The sequence below is a fragment of the Neoarius graeffei genome, chromosome 5, assembly GCF_027579695.1.
Source record: "Neoarius graeffei isolate fNeoGra1 chromosome 5, fNeoGra1.pri, whole genome shotgun sequence".
Classification (NCBI taxonomy): Eukaryota; Metazoa; Chordata; class Actinopteri; order Siluriformes; family Ariidae; genus Neoarius; species Neoarius graeffei.
The window spans coordinates 29,759,409-29,782,395 of NC_083573.1; the positions used below are offsets into that span (position 1 = coordinate 29,759,409).

The window sequence follows — 22,987 nt, forward strand, 5'->3', positions numbered from 1 at the left end:
TGGATGTATCTTAGAAAGCTTAGACTTAGTGTAGTAAATCCGGTGAAAGATTTTAAATTGTTCAGATTGAGGCGGGTACAAGAGGATGTGTCGTTAACTCTGCTCTGAGCACAATCCCAAGCTGCATCAGAAATTTTGGCCCCAAATTCTACAGCCCACTCCGTTTTAATTTTTTTCCAATGATACCATTTGAAGAGAAGTAATGCTGTTTGATATCCTTGAAATTTGGCCTTTACACTGCACTGGCATCAATAAAATGTCATCCAACCCTGAATGTGCTGGCAAAGTTGGAAAGGTTGAGCTCAAACTTTGAACTAGGTGATGGACCTGGAGGCACCTAAAGAAGTCTGACTGCTGTAGACTAAATTTAACAGCTAGATCATTAAAGCTACCAAATAGCCCATCTATATAAAGATCACTACATCTGCCAAGACCAACTCTTAGCCACTGTGTAAAAGTATGGTCCAGTCTGACGATGGGAAAGAGATGATTATTACATATAGGGCTGTATATGGAGAAGGTTGTAAGTTTGAATTTCTGTCTAAATTGTGCCCATATTTTTAGAGAGGGTGGCACGGTGGTGTAGTGGTTAGCGCTGTCGCCTCACAGCAAGAAGGTCTGGGTTCGAGCCCCGTGGCCGGCGAGGGCCTTTCTGTGCGGAGTTTGCATGTTCTCCCCGTGTCCGCGTGGGTTTCCTCTGGGTGCTCTGGTTTCCCCCACAGTCCAAAGACATGCAGGTTAGGTTAACTGGTGGCTCTAAATTGACCGTAGGTGTGAATGTGAGTGTGAATGGTTGTTTGTGTCTATGTGTCAGCCCTGTGATGACCTGGCGGCTTGTCCAGGGTGTACCCCGCCTTTCGCCTGTAGTCAGCTGGGATAGGCTCCAGCTTGCCTGCGACCCTGTAGAACAGGATAAAGCGGCTAGAGATAATGAGATGAGATGAGATTTTTAGAGAGGAGATCACTACCGGGCTTGATGTGTACTGAGATGGTGAAAAAGGCAAATTTGCAGTAATTAAAGCGGAGAGTGAAGATGACGTACAAGAGCTCGCCTCAATTCTACACCATTCTGTTTCTGGAGTCTGAAACCAGGCTATAACTTTTTGTATATTTGATGCCCAATAGTAATTTTTTAGATTAGGAAGTGCCAAGCCACCTTGGTTTCTGGGCCTCTCCATGAATTCCCTGCGGATTCTGGGGCATTTACCATCCCACAGGAAAGAGGAGATCAACTTATTTAATGACTGAAAAAAGGAACTGGACAGAAAGACTGGGAGACATTGAAATAAGTACAGGAATCTGGGTAAAACATTCATTTTTCTGCAGTTGAGTCTGCCAGCAAGGGATAAATACAATGACGACCATCTCTGAAGGTCTGATTGTAATTTAATCATGAGGGGTTTAAAATTCATCTCATAAAGCTCAGAGAAGACTCTAGTAATATATATGCCTAAGTATTTAAATCCAGATTTGGATATATGGAAGGGGAGGGCGTTATCTGAAATCTGAAGAGCAGGATTATTTACCAGAAAGCATTCACTTTTAGACAAGTTTAACTTATAACCAGAAAAGAGTCCAAAGTCATGTAATATGTCTAAAATGTTGGGGACACACACCACTGGGTCTGAAATATACAGCAGCAGGTCATCTGCATACAGAGAAAGTCTATGTTCCATATCATTCCTCTTAATTCCTGTTATTGAAGTTGATGTTCGTAGTTTAATTGACAGGGGTTCTATAGCTAATGAAAATAAAAGAGGGCTAAGGGGACATCCCTGTCGTGTGCCCCTTGACAGGGGGAAAGATTTAGAGGTTATTTTGTTTGTTATCACTGATGCTTTAGGGGAGGTATGTAACAGGCGAATCCAAGAAATTAATTTTGGGCCAAAACCAAATTTTTCCACTGTGGCAAATAGATAATTCCACTCAATTCTGTCAAATGCTTTCTCCGCGTCCAGGGAGACAACTACTTCTGGAACCCCCCTCGACGCAGAAGAGTGCACAATATTCAGAAGTTTATATATAAATCCTCATAAATCCAGTTTGGTCCATTGAAATTAAATGGGGCATAACGTTATCCAATCTTGAGGCAAGGAGCTTGGCCAAAATCTTTATATCTGCATTTAAAAGTGAAATTGGGCGGTATGACCCACACTCAAATGGGTCCTTACCTGGTTTCAAAAGAAGCGAAATAGATGCCTCAGTTAAACTCAGTGGTAGCCTAGACTGGCTTAGGGAATGATTAAACATTTCAAGGAGAATGGGAGCAAGTTGAGCGCTAAACTTTTTGTAAAATTCTATTGGTAGCCGTCTGGACCTGGGGTCTTACCACTTTCTATTTTCTTAATAGAATCAAAGATCTCTTGAAGTTGCAAGGGAATATCTAGATTATCCTGCACATCTTTGTCTAGTTTAGGAAACTCTAAATTATTTAAAAAGTTCATCATCGGTAAGGAATCATGTGGAAAAGCAGAAGTGTAAAGGTCTAAATAGTATTCTCGAAAAGTATTATTTAATTCCACTGGGTCTGTTGTTAATACCTGTGACGCATTGCAAATCTGCGGAATCAAATGCGAAGCTGATTTGCATTTCAACTGGTAAGCTAATACATAAGTGACCCGCCTTTTCTCCATGTTCATAGAAGTGTCCTCTTGACCACAACAATTGCTTCTCAGTCTGTTCAACAGATAATAAATCATATTGGGTTTTCAGAGCAATTTTCTCTTTGTATAATTCTGGAGCAGGATTACTAGAATATTTGTGGTCTATGTTTCTTATGGACTGCATTAGCTTTTGCTCTTTCTGCTTTCTCGCTTTGTTTTGTGATGAGGAATAAGAAATAATCTTTCCCCTTATAACAACTTTCAAGGTCTCCCATAAAGTAGATGGTGAAACTGACTCTGAACTATTAAATAGCAAAAATTCCTCAATTTCCTTAGCTATTAATTCACAAAACTGTTTGTCAGCCAATAAAGCAGTGCTGAGCTTCCAAGTATTGGCCTGTGTTAAGTTTTGGGAGAATGCTAGATCAAGAACCACTGGGGCATGATCTGATTCCACAATGGCAGAGTAATGTACTTTCTTTACAATAGGGAGGAGTGATTTGTCAATAAAGAAATAGTCTATTCTACTACATGTATGATGAACATGTGAAAAATACGAAAATTCCTTTTTGAGTGGGTATAAGAACCTCCATGGATCAACACAGCCAATCTGATCCATGAATTCACACACAGCCTTAGACATCTTTGAACGTGTTAAGGATTTAGGGCTTGAGCGGTCTATAGCTGGGTCAACAACAGTATTTAAATCTCCAGCAAAATCAGCCTGTGTGAATTTCTGGAAATAAAGAAAAAAGTTTCTTAATGAAGCCCACATCATCCCAGTTAGGGGCATAATGCTTACAAGCATTACTGGGACACTTTAAAGCAAACCAGGCACAATTATAAATCGCCCTTGTGGGTCTGAGATGGTTTTGGAAGGCACAAATATAACCTTCTTATGGATAATTATTGCTGCTCCCCTTGCCTTAGTATTAAAACCAGAATGGAAAGTCTGTCCAACCCAATTTTTCTTGAATCTTACTTGATCTGCCTTAGTTAAATGTGTTTCTTACAAAAATGATATTTCTGTGTTTAATTTTTTTCAAGTGAGAGAATATCTGTGCTCTTTTAACCTGCCCATTCATACCCTTTACATTCCAGCTTATCAATCGGGTGGATGACACTCCTATTCTAGTCCCAATTTTACCAGTAATGACAGTCATAGTGAGAAAGAAAAGAAAGCAAAACGTGCATGCCCCCTGTTAGACAGCGACTATGTCTCAATAAACCTTCCAAAATGATAATACAAAACAAAACTAAAACATTAGGCAGTAAATAAACCCTACTCTGAAAAAGGTATGTAAGGACAGTTACCTCAAATAACAAGCCCACCCCAACTTTAAACACAACACCAAACTCTCCTATGCCTGCCTCAGGAACAGAGGCAGACTGCAGGCTTCCTTCTAAAATCTGACAACTCCGGAGGTACATAATCTAATCTAAATCACACATTAACCTATGTGTGAGCTTAGGTCTGATCTTTATGAAACTAAATTACCTTTTTAAGATGAGAGAGAGAGAGAAAAAAAAACTTTTAACAAATTAACCAGTACCATTAATCAATTTTAGCTACATCCATCAAAAGAGTTCTAACCATGAGTTAGAGCACTGCTATGCCCTTCGCTAGTCAAAGTTAGCATTTACCACTATAACATGTATCTCTTCCAAAAACATACAAATCGAACGAATCAGTCTGTTGAATAAATTCTCAAATTAAGTTGGACACAGGGCAGCACGGTGGTGTAGTGGTTAGCGCTGTAGCCTTACAACAAGAAGGTCCGGGTTCAAGCCCCGTGGCCGGCGAGGGCCTTTCTGTGTGGAGTTTGCATGTTCTCCCCATGTCTGCGTGGGTTTCCTCCGGGTGCTCCAGTTTCCCCCACAATCCAAAGACATGCAGGTTAGGTTAACTGGTGACTCTAAATTGACCGTAGGTGTGAATGTAAGTGTGAATGGTTCTCATCTCATTATCTCTAGCCACTTTATCCTGTTCTACAGGGTCGCAGGCAAGCTGGAGCCTATCCCAGCTGACTACGGGCGAAAGGCGGGGTACACCCTGGACAAGTCGCCAGGTCATCACAGGGCTGACACATATGCCGCTTTTCCACTACAAACGCGGCTGAGCCGTGCCGTGCCGAGTCGAGCTGAGTCGGGCTGAGCGGGGCTGTTGGAGTTGCATTTCGACTACAACCGCGCTGAACCGCGCTGAACCGTGCTGGCTGGAAGTGGGTGGACACATTGGGTGGAGTTAGCGAAAGTGGGTGGACGTCACGTGATGTCGTTAAGCAGCGCAAACAGTGACATCAGTGACAGTGGTGGAACAAGTCAGAGCCGGGCCGGGGGCGGGGCAAATGACCGGGCCCTTTATTAAAGCTTATCTTAACATCATTTTAGGCTACAAAATGTCCGCAACTGCGGTGTTTAGCAATTTCAACACTACCGGGTGCAACTATGTTATTTAGTACATCAAGTCCTTCAAACGAACATGTAACTCAGAAACAAAAAACATTAGGATACTGTACATGGCTCATAATAAAACATCAATAGCCTATACTGCGCACATTATTTGAAGGGCATACGAATGAGCGCTCAGAGGTTGCAACGGTGACAGGAAGAGTCAGAAATAAAAGGAGGGCGGTGCAAACCTCACTGAATGCACTGTGTTTACCAATTTCAACACTACGGGGTGCAACTATGTTATTTTGTACATTAAGTCCTTCAAACGAACATGTAACTCAGAAACAAAAAAACATTAGGCGACATACTGTACATGGCTCATAATAAAACATCAATAGCCTACTGCGCGCATTATTTGAAGGGCATACGACGAGCCTTGCGCTCCGCGAACTCGTCCACGATGCTCTGTATGTCACTGATTCAGTGAGCTTTTAAGCGGTAGTCTCACGACCCGAATAGTAAACAATAAACATGGAGGACATGGAGTCGTTAGTGTTGCTGGTCTTGGTGCTGTGGCTTGTTGTCACCGACAACGCCAACAGATACTGGCAAGAGCGTATAGATGAGGCGAGGCGCATAAGGCTTCAGAAATTCTCGTAATTCGTAATTATTCTTCTTCCGGGTTTGCGGTGTTTACAGATCCCAGCGCGCTCGCGGGGCGTGTGTGGGCATGTGAGGACACTCCTCCTCACCAATCAGTGCACAGGGGAGTGTCTGCTCACGCCCCCAACCTCACTCGGCACGGCTTGGCTCGCTTCAGCCCCACTCCAAAACGGTGCGAGTTTTAGGGGCTAAGCAGGGCTGAAGCGAGCTGAGTCGTGCTGGTTTTTGGTAGTCGAAACGCGAGCCGTGTCGGGCTGAAGCGAGCTGAAGCGAGCTGAAAAAGGGTAGTGGAAAAGGGCCAATAGACACAGACAACCATTCACACTCACATTCACACCTATGGTCAATTTAGAGTCAGCAGTTAACCTAACCTGCATGTCTTTGGACTGTGGGGGAAACCGGAGCACCTGGAGGAAACCCACGCGGACACGGGGAGAACATGCAAACTCCGCACAGAACGGCCCTCGCCGGCCACAGGGCTCAAACCCGGACTTTCTTTCTGTGAGGCGACAGCGCTAACCACTACACCACCGTGCCAGTGTGAATGGTTGTCTGTGTCTATGTGTCAGCCCTGTGATGACCTGGCGACTTGTCCAGGGTGTACCCCGCCTTTCGCCTGTAGTCAGCTGGGATAGGCTCCAGCTTGCCTGCAACACTGTAGAACAGGATAAAGCGGCTAGAGATAACGAGATGAGATGAGAAGTTGGACACAATATAGATTCACCTCAATATTGTTGTGTCAGTCTTTCTATGTTTCGAAGAAGTTCCTTACTGTCCAGTCGGCTAATTATTAGGGCAGAGAGCTAGCACTATCAGCAGATTGCTAGCCAGTCCAAAGCAACTCGTTTCAGTCCATCTCACTTTGAGCCACCACCTGTTGATCATAAAACATCTTCGCTTCCTCCGGTGTGTGAAATTTGAACATATTTCCACCAAAAGTAACTCACAGGCAGGAAGGATAGAGGAGCTGAAATTTTATTCCTCTGCTGTACAGTGCTTGCTTGATATCATTGAATTCCGCCTGCTTCCTGGACAGGTTAGCACTATAATCTGGATATATTCTCACGGTAGTGTTCTTGTATTTCAGCTCGTGCTGTCTCGCTCATCGCAGCACTCTTTCTTTTTCTTGGACTCGTTCAAAGCACACCACAAATGGTTGAGATTTACCAGCCTTGTCAGGTTTTTTACCCACTCTGTGCGATCTTTCCAAAGCTGGCGGCACTTCAAAAACCTCACTGCCCATAATCTCCATCAGCATGCTCGACATGAATGTGACAGTGTCCTGATTCTCTTCACTGTTTTCGGGAATGTTCACACTCCTCAGGTTAGCGCTACGAGATCTGTTTTCTAAGTCCTCAACACGATCCTGAAGTGTCGCATTCTGTTTTTGCAGAGATTTGATGGATGCCTTGGCTGCGAAAATCTTATCAAAGTTCTCCCCTGCTAATGACTCCGTTGCAGTCAAGCGACTTTGAAAGTTATCCACAGTCTCTCTTATGGTGTTCACTGAAGCTTGTAAAGGGCCAACAGATTCCTGAATAAAAATGGAGATGTCTTCTTTTAGACTAGCATGCTGCTTTGATAGTTCTTCCACCAGTTGCTTCATGGAAATTCCTCCTTCATCCTTGGAGAGGCATTCGCTGACAGGGGAGGCCATAACAGCTAGCTTGTTAGCAAGAGTATTTCATGTTGCTGGTGGAGCTGAAGCTGCATTTCTGCTTCTACCGCTCCTTTTATGCTTGTGGTTCAAGATATATCATTTAGTTCTACGCTTTACATAAATTCTGTGATACCGGAGTCAGTTGAAAGGAATGTTGTAGTCAAGTTAGGTCAGAGTTCACCTTACTCGCGTCCTACTCCAACATGGCCCAAACTGGAAGTCATATAAATAATTTTTAAATAAAAATGGATAAAATGTCTCATATTTGAAGGTACAAAATGTTTTTATTGGGACACACAGGTTACTTAAACAAAAAAGAGACATTTATTGATTTGGTAGAACCTCCTTTTTGCTGCAATTCTAGTTGCAAGTCTTCTGGCATGTGTCTCTCCCAGATTGGTTGGAGACTGGTGGGGAAAAGCCATTTTTAAAGTCATGCTACAGATCATGCTACAGTTGGATCTGGTGGAGGTCTGGGGCATTCTATTTCAGGTTCTTTGTTTTGAACTAAGCCAGTGTAGCTTTGGCAGTAGGTTTAGAGTCATTGTCCTGTTGGAAGGTGAACCTCCGGCCCAGCTTCTAGTCTCTGGAATAAGACTGGAACAGGTATTCTGCTAGGAATTTATGGTATTCTGCTAGGAATTTATGATTCCTAGCAGATGATTTTGCTATGATTTTGACCCCATCCATCTTGGCCTCAACCCTGATCTGTTTTCCAGTCTCTGCTGATGAAAAGCATTCCCAGATGGTGATACTCCCACCATCATGCTTCATTGAGTGTCATTGGTATGGGGTTCTCAGGATGATGAACAGTGTTGGGTTGCCACCAAATGTGTTTGATGTTAAGTTCAAATTTGATCTCATCAGACCAGAGAACCTTTTTCACATGTTGACTACTATATAGACAAACTATGGTAAAAGTAAACATGCTTAATGGTGATTGGTGATATACTGTATCACTATAAAGACTTTGATATCTTTTCTTGTCATTTGTACAGAGAAGCATGTTGCACTATAAATGGTATGTACAATAATAAATAAATAAGAGCTTTAAAAAAAGTTATGACTTCTAGATGTACATGTTGAGATGAATATATGCTGTATATACACAAATATTAATGTGCAAATCAGCTGTTATGCAATTCATGGTGTATAGTAATGGGGAAGTAGAGTGGATGAGACTTTGCGGATGAAGCTGTTGTGAAGTCTTTTGTTGAAATAAATTACCTGTAGTGGCTATTGTAGGTGACCATTAATATTATTGCATATTTATTCATATTAATACATCTTGCTGATTGCTACCTATGTAGTCTTATAACCCAGCTGACTCTATAAGTCAGGGCTTTATATGTACAAAGGTAATTGAAGGACATGATTTGATAAGGATATAAAAGGCAGAATGTGATTATATTTCCAAGCTTCTTCTTCTCAACATATGCTAATGGTCACCTAAACCCTACATGCCCATTTGGTACAATGGAATAAAGTATTGTTGTGGAAAAATTAATTCTACTGAGGAATAAATCGCATGCATTGTATTTGTGTGAAGTTCATATGTCAGTTTAGTGGACTACATTTTTTTAAAAAATTTTATAGCGTTATAATTTCAGATATGGTTCAACTGAAGTTAGCTCCCAATTGCTAGACAAGATCACAGTAATACATTATTTTATCTATAGTCTGGCAGACGCTAAACTGATAAGTCCAGGGTTTATAGACCATCACTAATATTTTTATAGATAAATTAACTTGACCTTGAGTCCCTTGTTCAATTGTCCTGATGGATCTGATCATTTTGTCTCTCAAAAGCTATTAAATTCAGCCATACAATTAGGCTGATGTATGTTTTTTTTATCATGAGCCTAGTGTAACACTCTGAAATGATATACAGTACATACTGCATGCATGGGTTGGTTTGAAGGTCTAATGGCTCTTGAAAAAACAATTTTATCATATATAAATCACCATACTATCATATGAACCATGAGCTGGCCTAGTGGTTAGCATGCCCACTTCTCAACCAGGAGACTACTTGCAGTTGGGTCATATCAAAGACCATCATAAAAATGGTACCTACTGCCATCTGGCAATGCATGCTGCAATGCAGATACAAGTAGGGAATCAAACTCCCACAGTTACCAGAGGACTAGTCCCCCACTGTAGCCCTAGCTATATAATAGGCAAGAGGCTGAGGACTACTGAAATGGAGATCAGTACATACATCTGGTCAAGGACCGAGCAGCAAGGCAAGAGGACACAGAAGTTTTTGGATCAAAAGGCAGGGTTTTATTTACCCAAAAGATACTGATATTTTTTTTTTTTTTACAAAAGCCAAAATTAATAACTAGGCCTATAAAAGCACATAACAAAATACAACTTAAGACACAAACATCTAACATGCCATTAACTAAACAAAGCTGCCCTACCAAAAGGGAACATACATAGTGGCTTGGCCAAACCAAATAACACAGAAGGGGTACACAAAAAAATAAACACTAACTACAAACAGATACAAAGCAAAACTGACTAAAGCCAAAAAAACCCCTCAGCACATAGTGAGACATGGTACGGCCTAATGAGCAGGCTCCAAGATTTAGGTCTCCTCAGCCCTCAACCCCACCTTTTAGCCAACCAGGAAGGGACCACCTCCAACACTCAAGGTAACTCAAAAAAACTAAAGTAAAACAAGCAACAGCCAAAAAAAACCCCCACAATTAATGACAAACATAGCTTTTGTAGCCTTATAGTATTAAAATGTATGCACTCTATATAAAACAATGTAAGGTTAAAGCAAATAAACTATAAATTAAATGGTGTCAATTATTTGAGTATGATTGTATGGATAAATGTAAATGATAGACTGTGCAGCAAACTAATAAGGTGCAAAGGTAGAATGTGGGATGATCTTACCTTGCGTGGCTGTGGCCATCACACGCCTCAAGAGCTGGTTAGTATTGGGACAGGAGACTGCCTGGGAAGACCTGATCCTGGCGTGTGAGGGACTTTGACAGGTGACACTGTCACAACCACCTTCTGTGAAAAGCCTTTCCAGAAGACTGGAGGTTATTAATATAGCAAAGGAGGAACTAAAGCTGGACTGGGATGTTCAATGAGTACATAAGGATTTGATGGTTAGATGTTCTTTGGCCATATTGTGTCTTGTAAATTGATACCTGTTAGTTTTAATTTCTCTCATTTACAATTTTTCAAAGCTCTTTGAAAGCCATGTTCTGACATTTCATGCAACTAAATGACATGTTTTCCAAAGGTTAAAGGTAGAGAAGGTAAATTTTGGAGACACTAGCAAGAGATTTTGAAAGTATCCAAACAAAAAATGAATCTCTCTTTTCAGCCCTCCCTCCAAAGACACTCCAACACACATGAATGCGCACTGCCTGGCTACTCCTGCAGGATGAGTCCATGAGAGAGCTTTTGGGGGAGGAGCATAGCACATCATATTCAACTACCTCATGTCTCCATTACCTGTAAGAAAATACTGAACGTTATCATAATGAACGTAAACAATGAACGTGGCTATTGTGAATACACAGCTGTTGACTGACTCCCTAGCTTTAGTAAGATGGCCTTGTAGAAGACTCTGGGCATGGGCAGAGGGCATGCAGGTAGGCAGAGAAGTCAGCCATCCAATCATTTCATTTGGACAGAATGAAATGATTGGATGGATGTTTTACAACCCTGTGACTGCCACAGATGATAGATTTTTTTTTCTTTTTATTGTCTGAGCATTTGATTTATTCAGTGCTGTCAGGATGTCAAGAGAATTTCAAGAAATATAACAAAAAAAATGCTCCTAAAAATTACTTGTCCTGTCTTTAATGAGAGTAATTTTGTCTCAAATCAAACAGAACTACTGAATTGACTTTTTGACTTGGATGTTTTAAGCCGTCTCTTTCAGGTGTTAGCTTGGTGCTGACTCGCATTCTCTGTGAGCTGTTTTGGTAAAAGGAAATGATTAATAGCCTATATTTAGTAGTAAATGTGTCTGATGTTTATCTGAGTAAAGCTATTTGCTTTTGAAAATATAGTGAAATTAAAAGTTAAAGTTTACAGAAACATGTACATGTAAAGTAGAAATATTCCTGAACAATTTCTTGCATCTTCTGTACACCACTGGTATTCAGGAAAAGTACATGTCTTATCTTTCTCTTTGCTTTGGTATACCAAGTTATTAATGACGTTATATTTATCAGGGCAAAGGAGTCCAAAGTGTACTGGATCACATAAAGGACATTTTCTTTTTTCAATGTGAGCAGCTTCACAGCAGCAGAGAGGCATCAGGGACAGCTGGAGACATGCAGAACTGCCAGATGAAGAAAATAATGATGAGGATTAAGATACACAACACCTTAGTCAGACAGTGTCTGGGAGAGATCATTGGCACTTTTGTTCTTATGGTGAGTTTAAGCTTCACTGTGTTTATTTGTGATGTAGAACCCCATTTTGAATAATGGGGAGAACAGTTATACAGTATGTATTCTAATCAGCCAAACTAACACATACACGTGAAAAAATGAGACATATGTATAATGTATATCTGTCTGCTGCCATCCTCATAGCGGAGGGTCTGTGGTCCAGGAAGCCATCAACTAGCTTCCATGAATTCTCTTGGGTGATTATAGCACTCCAGAGGGACCCAAACCCTCATCTGGTCGTGGGTACACACACACCCTTATGGGCAATATAGGCAGACCTATGAAAAGAAATTATACTCAATTTAGAGTAGCCAATTGAACCATTTTGCATGCCTTTGGACTGTGGGAGGAAAGCGGAGCACCCAGAGAAAACCCACACAAACACAGCGAGAACCTGAAAACTCCACACAGAAAGGCCTGCTGGGTTCAAACCCAGAATCTTTTTGCTGTGAGGTGACTGTGCTAACCACTGCACTACCCTATAAATATCTACAAAACTTCAAATTACTCAGTACGGACATCTCATCTCATTATCTCTAGCCGCTTTATCCTTCTACAGGGTCGCAGGCAAGCTGGAGCCTATCCCAGCTGACTATGGGCGAAAGGCGGGGTACACCCTGGACAAGTCGCCAGGTCATCACAGGGCTGACACATAGACACAGACAACCATTCACACTCTCATTCACACCTACGGTCAATTTAGAGTCACCAGTTAACCTAACCTGCATGTCTTTGGACTGTGGGGGAAACCGGAGCACCCGGAGGAAACCCACGCGGACACGGGGAGAACATGCAAACTCCACACAGAAAGGCCCTCGCCGGCCCTGGGGCTCGAACCCAGGACCTTCTTGCTGTGAGGCGACAGCGCTAACCACTACACCACCGTGCCGCCCAGTACGGACATATGAAAAGAAATTATTCCCAATCAGCCATCATTTCAGGTAGACCATCCTTGGGTGAAATACTATATAAAGAAGAATCTCGTGTTTTCACTGTTCTTGTAACTTGTACAGTATAAGCAAAATAGATAATATCAATTCTCAAAGACATTTCTCTCTTCTCTCTTTCTGGCCATCCTCATGTTTGAGGGTCAGTGATCCTAGGAGATGCACACGCACTCCTCCCCCCCCCATCTGTCCCTCTGAGTTACATGTTGATCCTGGGATTGAGATGCTGGCCTCTTCTGCCCCTCGGACCTGCTTGATCCATCCTGGTGCCCTGTGTCTGGTCGGAGTTTTATCGCCCCACTCCTGTGAAGGACAGCCCCATGAGGACAGTTGAGGGTTATACCTGTTAAAACTGTTAATATTATAGTCAGGCTGTCTGTTGTTGCCCAAATGAGGATGGGTTCCCTTTTGAGTCTGGTTCCTCTCGAGGTTTCTTCCTCATGTCGTCTGAGGGAGTTTTTCCTTGCCACCGTCGCCACAGGCTTGCTCATTGGGGATAGATTAGGGATAAAATTAGCTCATGTTTTAAGTCGTTCAAATTCTGTAAAGCTGCTTTGCGACAATGTTTATTGTTAAAAGCGCTGTACAAATGATTTGATTTGATTTTCCTCCAACCCTGCCTGTCCCGTGCCAAGGCAAAGCACGCAGCATTGGTCAGGCCCGTCCAGTCTCGAATGTCATCCATCCATCTCCTCCTAGGCTGACATCTTGATCTAGTCCCCTCCATTTGGCATCCAAGATGGTGCATGTTAGACCTCCAGCTCTTATGTGGCCAAATAGGCTAGCTTGCATTTGGCAATGGTAGGCAGGAGTTTCCTTTGGGTGTTCGCTTCTTGCAGAATGGACTCATTAGTTCTATGTTCTACCCAGCTAACCTGTAAAATCCTGTGGTATCCAAACAACTCGAATGCCTCAATGCACTTATCATTCCTGAAGGTCCAACTTTTGGCGCCATAGGTTGCAATGGGCCAAAAGAGTGTTTCAAGAAGTTTGACCTTCAGGGATTTACTGAGGGTGCGGTCTTTCCAGGGTTTGGCTAAAGCTTTGATGGTTGTTCTAGCTATGCCAAGCCAATGATTGATTTCCTTGCTGCAGTTACGGTAGCATCCTGATGGATATATGCCCTAAGGTACTTGAACAAGCTGACTTGCTCGAGTAGCACACCACTGCAGTAGATGCTAATCGCTTCTACCTCTCGGGTCGCTGCTGTGGACTTTGTTTTGGGAGCATTGATCTCGAGGGAATATTCTCTTGAGACTGTGTCAACTTTGTTTACCAGTTGCTGCAGCTGTTCTGGTGATGTAGCGATCAGAACAATGTCGTCCACATAATGAAGGTTGTTTGCGCAGCCATTAACCCAGACACCCACCCAGGCTAGCTCTTCAGCAGATTTCTTCATTACCTCTTTGCTGTAAAGACTAAAGCAAAGCGGTGATGGAAGGCACCCTTGCCGTACCCCTTTCTTCACTCTGAATGGATCGGTGAAGGTTTGTTCCACCCTGACTTTTGCTTGCTGGTTTTCATATAGGCATCGAATGATGTTGACAGCACTGTTTCCTATGCCCATATGGTGGAGTACTTCCCACAGCTTATAGTGGTTGACAGTCAAAAGCTTTCTTATAGTCAGTAAATGCAAGGTATAATGGTTGAAGACATTTACGAAACAAAATGTGTATCACATTTATATAGGTTTGCTAACAGTTTCCCGGCAAAACAGTATTTTTATTTATTTATTTTTTAAATTGCGGTTTTATTAATGTTGACAAGTTTTTTTTTTTTATATTTAAAAAATACCGATTTTATTTGAAAATAAATTAACCATGAGGAGAGGGGAAAAAAAAGAGAGAAAAATCTGGGAAAAGAAACTTTTAACATCAAATACGTTTGTAATTATTTAAAAAAAACCTGGCAATTTATTAATATTACATTATCATATCCCCCAGGCCACCTTGCCAGCATACTAACCTGGTAAATTCATGATCAAATGATTGTACCTTTCTCATACTGTCAAATATAAGCTGCAGTGTTTATTCCTACAATTTGTTGACTTTACAAGCTTTACTTTTTTGGCAATAATGCATTCTTGTTATTGATTACCCTCATATTAAGATATGCTAATCATTAGACAGTATGCTAATCATGGAGTACACATCGTTAACCTCAGATAATGGCTCATAAAAATGTAACCACTTGGCAGCTGAATAAAGAAAGCAACAAGCCAAGGTCTCCTCTAACGGAGATCAAATATCCTCAAAGAAAAAGATACCGTAGGGGAGTCATCCATGAAGAACCAACTTCAATTAAAAAGTATAATTTTTTAAAAGATTTATTTGTTGATGTGTATCTGTATGTGATACTATGCTATAGATGTTATTGACTGTATTACACTCCATGAGAGTCATGAGAATGGAAATCTAAATGCGAAACTTGATTATATGCTGACAGAAACACTTCTGGTCACTTTTATCGTCATTCCTTTATGTAGCTTGTATACACTGGAGTGAAATGTTTCTCCAGAACCATAATGCAACACATCACTTTTTTTTCCTCCCCCAAGAAAAGAACATGTACACTCACTATCCAATTTATTAGGAACACCTGTACTCCTGCACACTTGATTAGCTGCAGCTGATTAGATAATGTTCACATCAAACATCAGAAATCGGAAAAATTTTGTGATCTCTGTGACTTTCATGGTGGCATGGATGTTGGTATCAGATGGACTGGTTTGAGTACTTCAGAAACTACTGATCTGGGATTTTCCCACATAGCATTCTCGAGAGTTTACACAGAATGGTGCAATAAACATTGAGTGACAGTTCTGTGGGTGGAAACACCTTGTTAATGAGAGAGATCAGAAGAAAATGGATAGATTGGTTTGAGCTGCCAGGAAAGACATAACTCAAATCACTCTTTACAATCATGGTGAGCAGAAAAGCATCTCAGCTTGCACAAAACATCAAATCTTGAGATGGATGGGCTACAACAGCAGAAGACCACATCAGGTTCCACTCCTGTCAGTCAAGAACAAGAATCTAAGATTATCATGGGCACAGACTCACTGAAATTGGACAATTGAAGATAAGGGGGGAAAAAATCACCAGATCTTTTTCCAGTTTTGGGGAGTTTGTGCCCATGTAATTTTTTTTCTTCCACACCATTGATGAAGAAAATGTCATCTCACTGAAAATGCCATCACATCAATAGCTAGACATGACTTTTAATCTGTTCATGTAGAGCATCCACCAACAAGTGTCAATTTCCTCTGCCAGTGACACTGGGCACAGTGACTCTCCCTCTGAGTTACATGTCAATCCTGAGATCAAGATGCTGACCTCTTCTGCTCCTCAGACTTGCCTGATCCATCCTGATGTCTGGCTGGAGTCTCCTCGCATTGCTCCTGTGGAGGACGGCCCCATATGGACAGTCACACTTGGAAGACGGCTTTGGACATTTATGTAATGCAGTAATGCTTTTATGGCTGAGGACTACAGTTGACTTGCTAACTTTAGGACTGCAGTTGTCAAGAACAGTTCTGCACTCAAGTTTCCATCAATGAGCAGTTTATAACATCAAAACTGTTAATATCATGCTATCTGTTATCACCCAAATGAGGATGGGTTCCCTTTTGAGTCTGGTTCTTCTCAAGGTTTCTTCATGTCGTCTGAGGGAGTTTTTCCTTGCCACCGTCGCCACAGGCTTGCTCGTTGGGGATGGACTAGGGATAAAATTAGCTCATGTTTAAAGTCATTAAAATTCTGTAAAGCTGCTTTGCAACAATGTCTATTGTTAAAAGCGCTATAAAAATAAACTTTACTGGTAAGTTTGTGGACATTCTGTGATGCGACTGAAATTGGTGGCTACAAGGTCATTCAGAATGGTTTTTAATAAAATGCTTTTTAAAATGCAATTTAAATAACTAATATTTTTTTTTTAATTTGGTTAATTAAGGTGACTGGGTATACTTTTTGTTTTTATTTGTTTTTTGCCTTACATCATTGTAGTTGACATTTATTCTGGATTCCAGTTTTTACCAGTAAACCTCTCACCACTACTTGCATCTCCAAAACAATACATTTGTTACATTTACAAGATCTGTTTTTTTTTTTCTCTCTCATCTTACACTAGCTCACTAGTTGATGTCTGTCACACAGATGAGCACAATGGTGTGTTTTTACAGCTTTAGGTCTGAATGATCTGCATAAGAGAAGGTTTTTTTTTTCCCCCTCACTTGTTTTACATTTATTATGACAAACACAACCACACTCGTGTTGCTATTTAATCATGAACCCACGGTGGTTTAAAAGAGATGGCTTCTCTTTCCTTTTTGATTTTTTATTAACCTCTCGCTTCTTGGTTTCTGCTCAAGCTGTTTGGCTGTGCGGCAGCAGCTCAGGTGAAGACCAGCAACCAGATGAAGGGGCAGTATCTGTCAGCCAACCTGAGCTTTGCTGTGGGGGTCATGTCCGCCATGTACCTCAGCATGGGGGTGTCGGGTGAGAATAAAGAAATCAAAAGAATTACACTCAAGATCTTACACTGAACATTAAATGTTCTGACTGCAAAGTTGAATTCTGGGCAAAATGTTCTATTTTTTCGATTGCTGCTAGTTTTGAGATGTTTTGCTGCTGCATACACCATGTATCCTACGTATGTGTAAATGCTTTGCCAAGATGAAATGTCCCACATTTTACGATTCCGGAGATTACCGAAGCAAGTGAGCAACAATGTGACCACAGTGGAGTGCATTTGATCTACTTTTAACCAAAACAAGTCAACATGGGCAAACATGGTGGACTCCACTCTCCTGCTAGCTAAAAGACAGTGGAAAAGAAAAGGAAAGCCTGCCTAGCGAATGCAACTGCAAGATAGAGCAAGGTTAGATGACGTGTCTTTTTTTTTTTTTCTGGACAGATAACTAAATCATTCTAGCTAGTGCTTAGCTATCTTAGCCTTAGAATGCATGGGCTCGACTCCACAGTTGAGTATGGAGTTATACACCTAATGTTTTGATCTTACAGAGAAAGGAACAAGAACACAAAAGCAGTAATGGAGAAAAGGTATATTCGTCTTTTGTTTCATGGATCTATTTGCGAATGTCAACCACAAATTACAAGGTGTGTCAGAAAAGAAACAGGACTGGGGTCACACAAAATTTGTCCAATCCAAACTACAAGTTTTCCCCTCCGAAATAATCCCCCTAGAGTCTAATGCACTTTCCCATCCTTCTCTGCTATGCCTCCATGCACTCCTGGAAGGATTCTCCTGGGATTCTCTGCAGCTCTGTCGTCACGGCCCTCTTGATGGCTTCCACATCCGGAAAATGGGTCCCCTTGAGCTTGGGGAAAAGGAAAAAATCACATGGAGCCAGGTTGGGTGAGTAGGGAGGTTGCTCCAGCACGGCGATGTTTTCGGCAAGGAACTGCCAGATGCTCAGGGCATTGTGAGCTGGCGCATTGTAGTGAAGCAGCCACAAGTTGTCCTGCCACAACTCTCGCCTCTTCTCATGCACTGAATGAAGCAAACACTGCAGGATCTCTTTGTAGACATGCTGGTTGATTGTCTGGCCCTGTGGCAAGAACTCTGTGGACGATGTCCCTCATATTGAAGAAGCACACCAAGTCCTCTTACTTTTCTGACACACCTCGTACATACCTGCAACTCAAAACTCTCTGAGGCCGATGCAGAGTTACGATGTTTTCCACACGTCATCATCTTGGTGTGATGCAGTTCCATACTTATGCTAATTAGTTAAAGCTCCTCGCAATCGGTTATTTCCGTAAGGCCAGACTGTTCACCTCAAGAGGGAGGAAAATGGTCCCAAAACGAAGAAAAGCGACAATAAGCATATCAAAATGATCACATCTCGTCCGTTGTTCTTGCGAGACATAGGAAAATGGCATGCACAAAAAAAGGAATTTCAGATGACTTTGCAGTCAGCACCTTTAAATAGCACAACAGTATTTATTTTTCCTGGTTTTGTGAACTCCTAAATGTTCTGTAATGCTGGTTACCACCATCTTTAGATCCTTTAATCTTTCCCCATCCTTCCTCACTCAGGTGCTCATCTGAACCCTGCAGTGTCTCTGAGTTTCTGTGTGTTGGGTGAGCTTCCCTGGCACTGCCTTCTGCCCTACTCTCTGTCTCAGGTGCTAGGTGCCTACCTTGCCTCTGCAGTAGTCTACACCATGTACTATGGTGAGGCCACAGGCACAAGTGCAAGCAACCATGATTTTTTTTTTTTTTTTTTTTTTTTTAAATTAGATTAAATGTCATGCAAAAATTACCCCCAAAATTAGTTACAATACTACACAGAACATTTGTTTTCTTTCTCTTTAATTTTTTTTTTTGCTAAGATTAGGAAGAGCAGCATAATTTATATTTTGTGTATTCTTTGCTCTAGATTCTATAATGCAATACAGTGGTGGGGTTCTGACTGCTTATGGTCCTAATGAAACTGCGTCCATCTTTGCCACATACCCCACACCAGGGACGTCCCTACAGACCAACATCTTTGACCAGGTCAGTGCAAAAGGCTGAATTTGTCATTCATGCATTCATTTTCTGTACCGCTTATTCAGTGCAGGTTGCAGGGATGCTGGAGCCAATCCCAGCTGACATTGGATGAGAGGCGGGTTTACCCTGGACAAGTTGCCAATCCATAGTAGGACCAATACAAAGTCATTCATGTTTATGGGGGAAGCCATGGCCTCATGGTTAGAGAAGCAGCTTTGGGACCAAAAGGTCGCCAGTTCAATTCCCTGGGCCAGCAGGAATGGCTGAAGTGCCCTTAAGCACAGCTGCTCTAGATATGTTGTCAATAAGAGTGTCTGCTAAACGCCAGTAATGTAATTTAGAGTAGCCAGTTGAACTAATCTGCATGTCTGGACAATATGTACATTCAAGAGGCCCAGTATGCAAACGATACAGCTCTCTTTAGCAATAGTGCAGAGGGCCTTCAATGCCTTCTTACAGCCTACAATGAAATATCTAAGAAAATGGTACTCCACATCAACACCTCCAAGACTGAAACCATGAGTACTGGAACCCCACTTGACTTTTTGTAGATGTTAAGCTGGCAAGAGTTGATCACTTCAAGTACCTTGGCAGTCATGTTTCCAGAGATTGTATGATGAATGAAGAGATCAGTGCATGAATACAAAGTGCTTCTTGTGCTGTTGGATGATTGCAGAAAAGCGTTTGATTGTAGAGATCTGACAACAACTACAAAGATCAAAGTTTACGATCAATGTGTCATCCCTCTTCTGTATGGCAATGAAATATGGACCCTCCATCAAAAACATGTAAATCAGTTAAGAACTATACAACAGCGTCATCTAAGGTTCATTCTGCAAATTAAATGGGACCACTGTGTTTCAAACAAGAAGGTCCTAGATAAAGCAAATGTAGAAGACATTTGAGATCAAACTGGTCAGAAATTGCCTTCGCTGGATGGGGCACGTTTGCTGTTTGGATGATGATCGCCTAGTCAAAGTTCTATTATATGGTGAGTTGGTTGATGGAGCCAGAAAAGTGGGCCGACCACTGCTTCGCTACAAGGACACGTGCAAGAGTGCTCTCAAGTGTGGGGAGGTTTTGGAAGACTGGAGTTCTATGGTTAATGACTGCAGCAAGTGGAGACTTCTGAACTTTAACATCTGTCGCAGGATTGACATCAGAAGAAAAGAGGACTACGAAAGAAAGCATGCAAAGCACCATAACAGACAACTACCAACTACGATACTTCATGAACTATAGACTATTTGATCGTTATTCACTGTGTTATACCTGTATCGGTATAAGGCATACACACATGTCTCTGGACTATGGGAGGAAACCCACATACACTCTCAGAAAATAAAGCACATTATTGTATCTTTAGTGGTACAATAGCTTGTCACTGGGGCAGTACCCTTCAAGGTACTTATTTGTACCATTTATATACTGCTTGGGAACGTGTATGTATATTTTTGGCCCTATAAAGGTACACAGTTACCTTGAAGTCCAATAATGAGTCTTAGGGATACATTAGTGTAGATTGCACCTTAGGGGTCAGAAATGGACTCCTACCATACCCCTATTATGGAGAGTGTAAGCACAAGGAGAACATGAAAACTCCACACAGAGAGCCCCCCACCCTACCCCAGGGCTCGAACCCAGAAGGCTGAATTGTGATTGTGAAACAGACCAAGAGACCACATTATGGTTCTCAATCAATTTTAACCCATAACACAACATTAAAAAGGAAAGTTTTTTATTTTTTTATTTTTTATAAATGCTGCTATGAGATGCAATCAAATACTTAGAGGAACAGAATAACATTGCAGAACTACCACAAGGCATTATCAGAAAGCAAAAACTCAAGTGATTGGCTTACATGAGATTATTTTTAGGTGTTGTGGGGGGGGGGGGGAAGTAGCATTTTTTTCATGAATATTTTATATTTTGCTTTGCTTTGCCAATTGTGTTTTGCACTTCAGGAGCAAAGTTTTATGCTGCTGATGAACTGCTTGATCAGTTGCATTAACTTTCCCCTGTATAATCTATAATGTACAATTCATTCCTCATCACTTACTGTTTTTGATTTCTACATGACCATCTTGTTAGTCAGTGATGAGTACACATCATGTTCGTTCTAATACAGTTAATATTAACTTATTTAAATAAATCAGTTGCATAAATATTCAACACTAACATCGTGGCTGCAGGATTTGACAGAACCCTGGACACAATCTGATCACTGATATTCTTCTCTCTTTATGATGTTATGGGTAGGTGGTTGGCACCGCTACGCTACTGTTGTGTATCCTGCCCCTAAGTGACAAAAGGAACAGACCTGCTCCTGATGCCTTGCTCCCTCCCATTGTAGCAGCTGTAGTTTTGGGAATAGCCATGGCCATGTCCTCAAACTGTGGTGGAGCCATAAATCCAGCAAGGGATCTCGGGCCTCGGCTGTTCACTCTCTCAGCAGGCTGGGGCACTGAAGTCTTTACGTAAGTTCGAGATGGTTATACGTGTTCCACTCACATTTGGTTAGGACCCTTATATGATCAACATATCATGAAAATAGTATCTGATTTACTGAGATTTCTTATGTCTCTGTAACTCACTTAGGTGCTATGATTACTTCTTCTGGGTGCCACTGCTGGCTCCTCTGCTTGGGGCTTTGATAGGCTGCTTTTTCTACCAAGTCTTCATTCAGTGGCACCTCCCTGACCCAGAAACAGTCGAAAGTCAATCTCAGGATACTGAAGTTCACTTAAAAGCAGTTGCCTTGTAATGAAAAATGTAAACAGTGGCAGCAAATGTTTCTCATTTAACATCCTGTTATGTTTCATTACGAAGTACATTTTTATGGAGTTGTCCATTGCAGGGCATCTCACACAAACACACGCATGCATGCATTTATTAAAAACTATGGCCGGTTTAGTTGTACTGAATTTTTGATATGGGATGGTTTAAAAAAAAGTGTCATCTGATTTGGAAATAACATGACAGGAAATGTAATAAGGAAGAGCTATTTCTGCAAAATGAATCAGATGTTGTATGTTATTTTATATGTAATAGCTACCTTCAATGTTCAACACTGGATTGGAAATGTCTGGCCACAATATGACTGTAGTTGTGGTTAGTAGACTGAAAGCAACTGAAGTTCCACAATTTTATTGATGCCTCCTTTATCCCGCTTTAGTCTCGAGCTTGCTTTTCTACATGACCTACTATAAATTCTACCATTCATTTCTTTGTAAAGAATGTTTTATGTCTTGCTAACAAGGTAAAATGAATTCTGAGCTAATAAATGCAGTACTTGACAAAGAGAATAAGAAAATAACTTTTCTTTCATCTATGTTAAAGGGATTTATTAAAGCACTACACAGCCAATTGAACTTTGCAATCTGAGTACTAAAGATGTATGTCCTATTCATTTTCAGTAACTGCTTTATCCTGGTCAGGGTGGATCCAGAGACTATTCTGGGTACACTGGGCATGAGATGGCAATACTAGCCACACACACTCTCCCTCTCTGAGGGGCAGTTTAGTGTAGAGAATACTCCTACCAGCATGTCTTTGGGAGATTGGAGGAAGCTGGAGAACCTGAATAAAATGCATAGATGGAAACAAGTTCCAGATCAAAGTTATAGGAAATCAAGGAGCTGAGAGGCAGAAATACAACCTGCTATATACGCCTGTACTACCAGCTGTACTACAACCCTGATTCCAAAAAAGTTGGGGCAAAGTAGAAATTGTAAATAAAAATGGAATGCAATGATGTGGAAGCTTCAAAAT

At 41.4% G+C, this 22,987-nt stretch overlaps 1 protein-coding gene across 1 annotated transcript; it reads left to right on the forward strand.

Moving 5' to 3' along the window:
- The first annotated feature begins 11,606 nt into the window (after positions 1 to 11,606).
- aqp10a (aquaporin 10a) lies at positions 11,607 to 21,980 on the forward strand. The gene is made up of 6 exons (XM_060920477.1): positions 11,607 to 11,735; positions 17,070 to 17,196; positions 18,761 to 18,898; positions 19,104 to 19,222; positions 21,476 to 21,693; positions 21,815 to 21,980. Exons 1-6 carry the CDS (start codon positions 11,634 to 11,636, stop codon positions 21,978 to 21,980), a joined length of 870 nt encoding a protein of 289 aa, XP_060776460.1. The 5' UTR covers positions 11,607 to 11,633.
- Positions 21,981 to 22,987: the final 1,007 nt, after the last annotated feature.

Bases quoted from the DNA above. Each gene is read 5' to 3' on its own strand.
- aqp10a (XM_060920477.1), top strand. From the start codon at position 11,634: ATGCAGAACTGCCAGATGAAGAAAATAATGATGAGGATTAAGATACAC. The intron at 18,899-19,103 runs GTGAGGCCACAG...TCTTTGCTCTAG, and splicing joins AGTCTACACCATGTACTATG to ATTCTATAATGCAATACAGT. The intron at 21,694-21,814 runs GTAAGTTCGAGA...TAACTCACTTAG, and splicing joins TGGGGCACTGAAGTCTTTAC to GTGCTATGATTACTTCTTCT.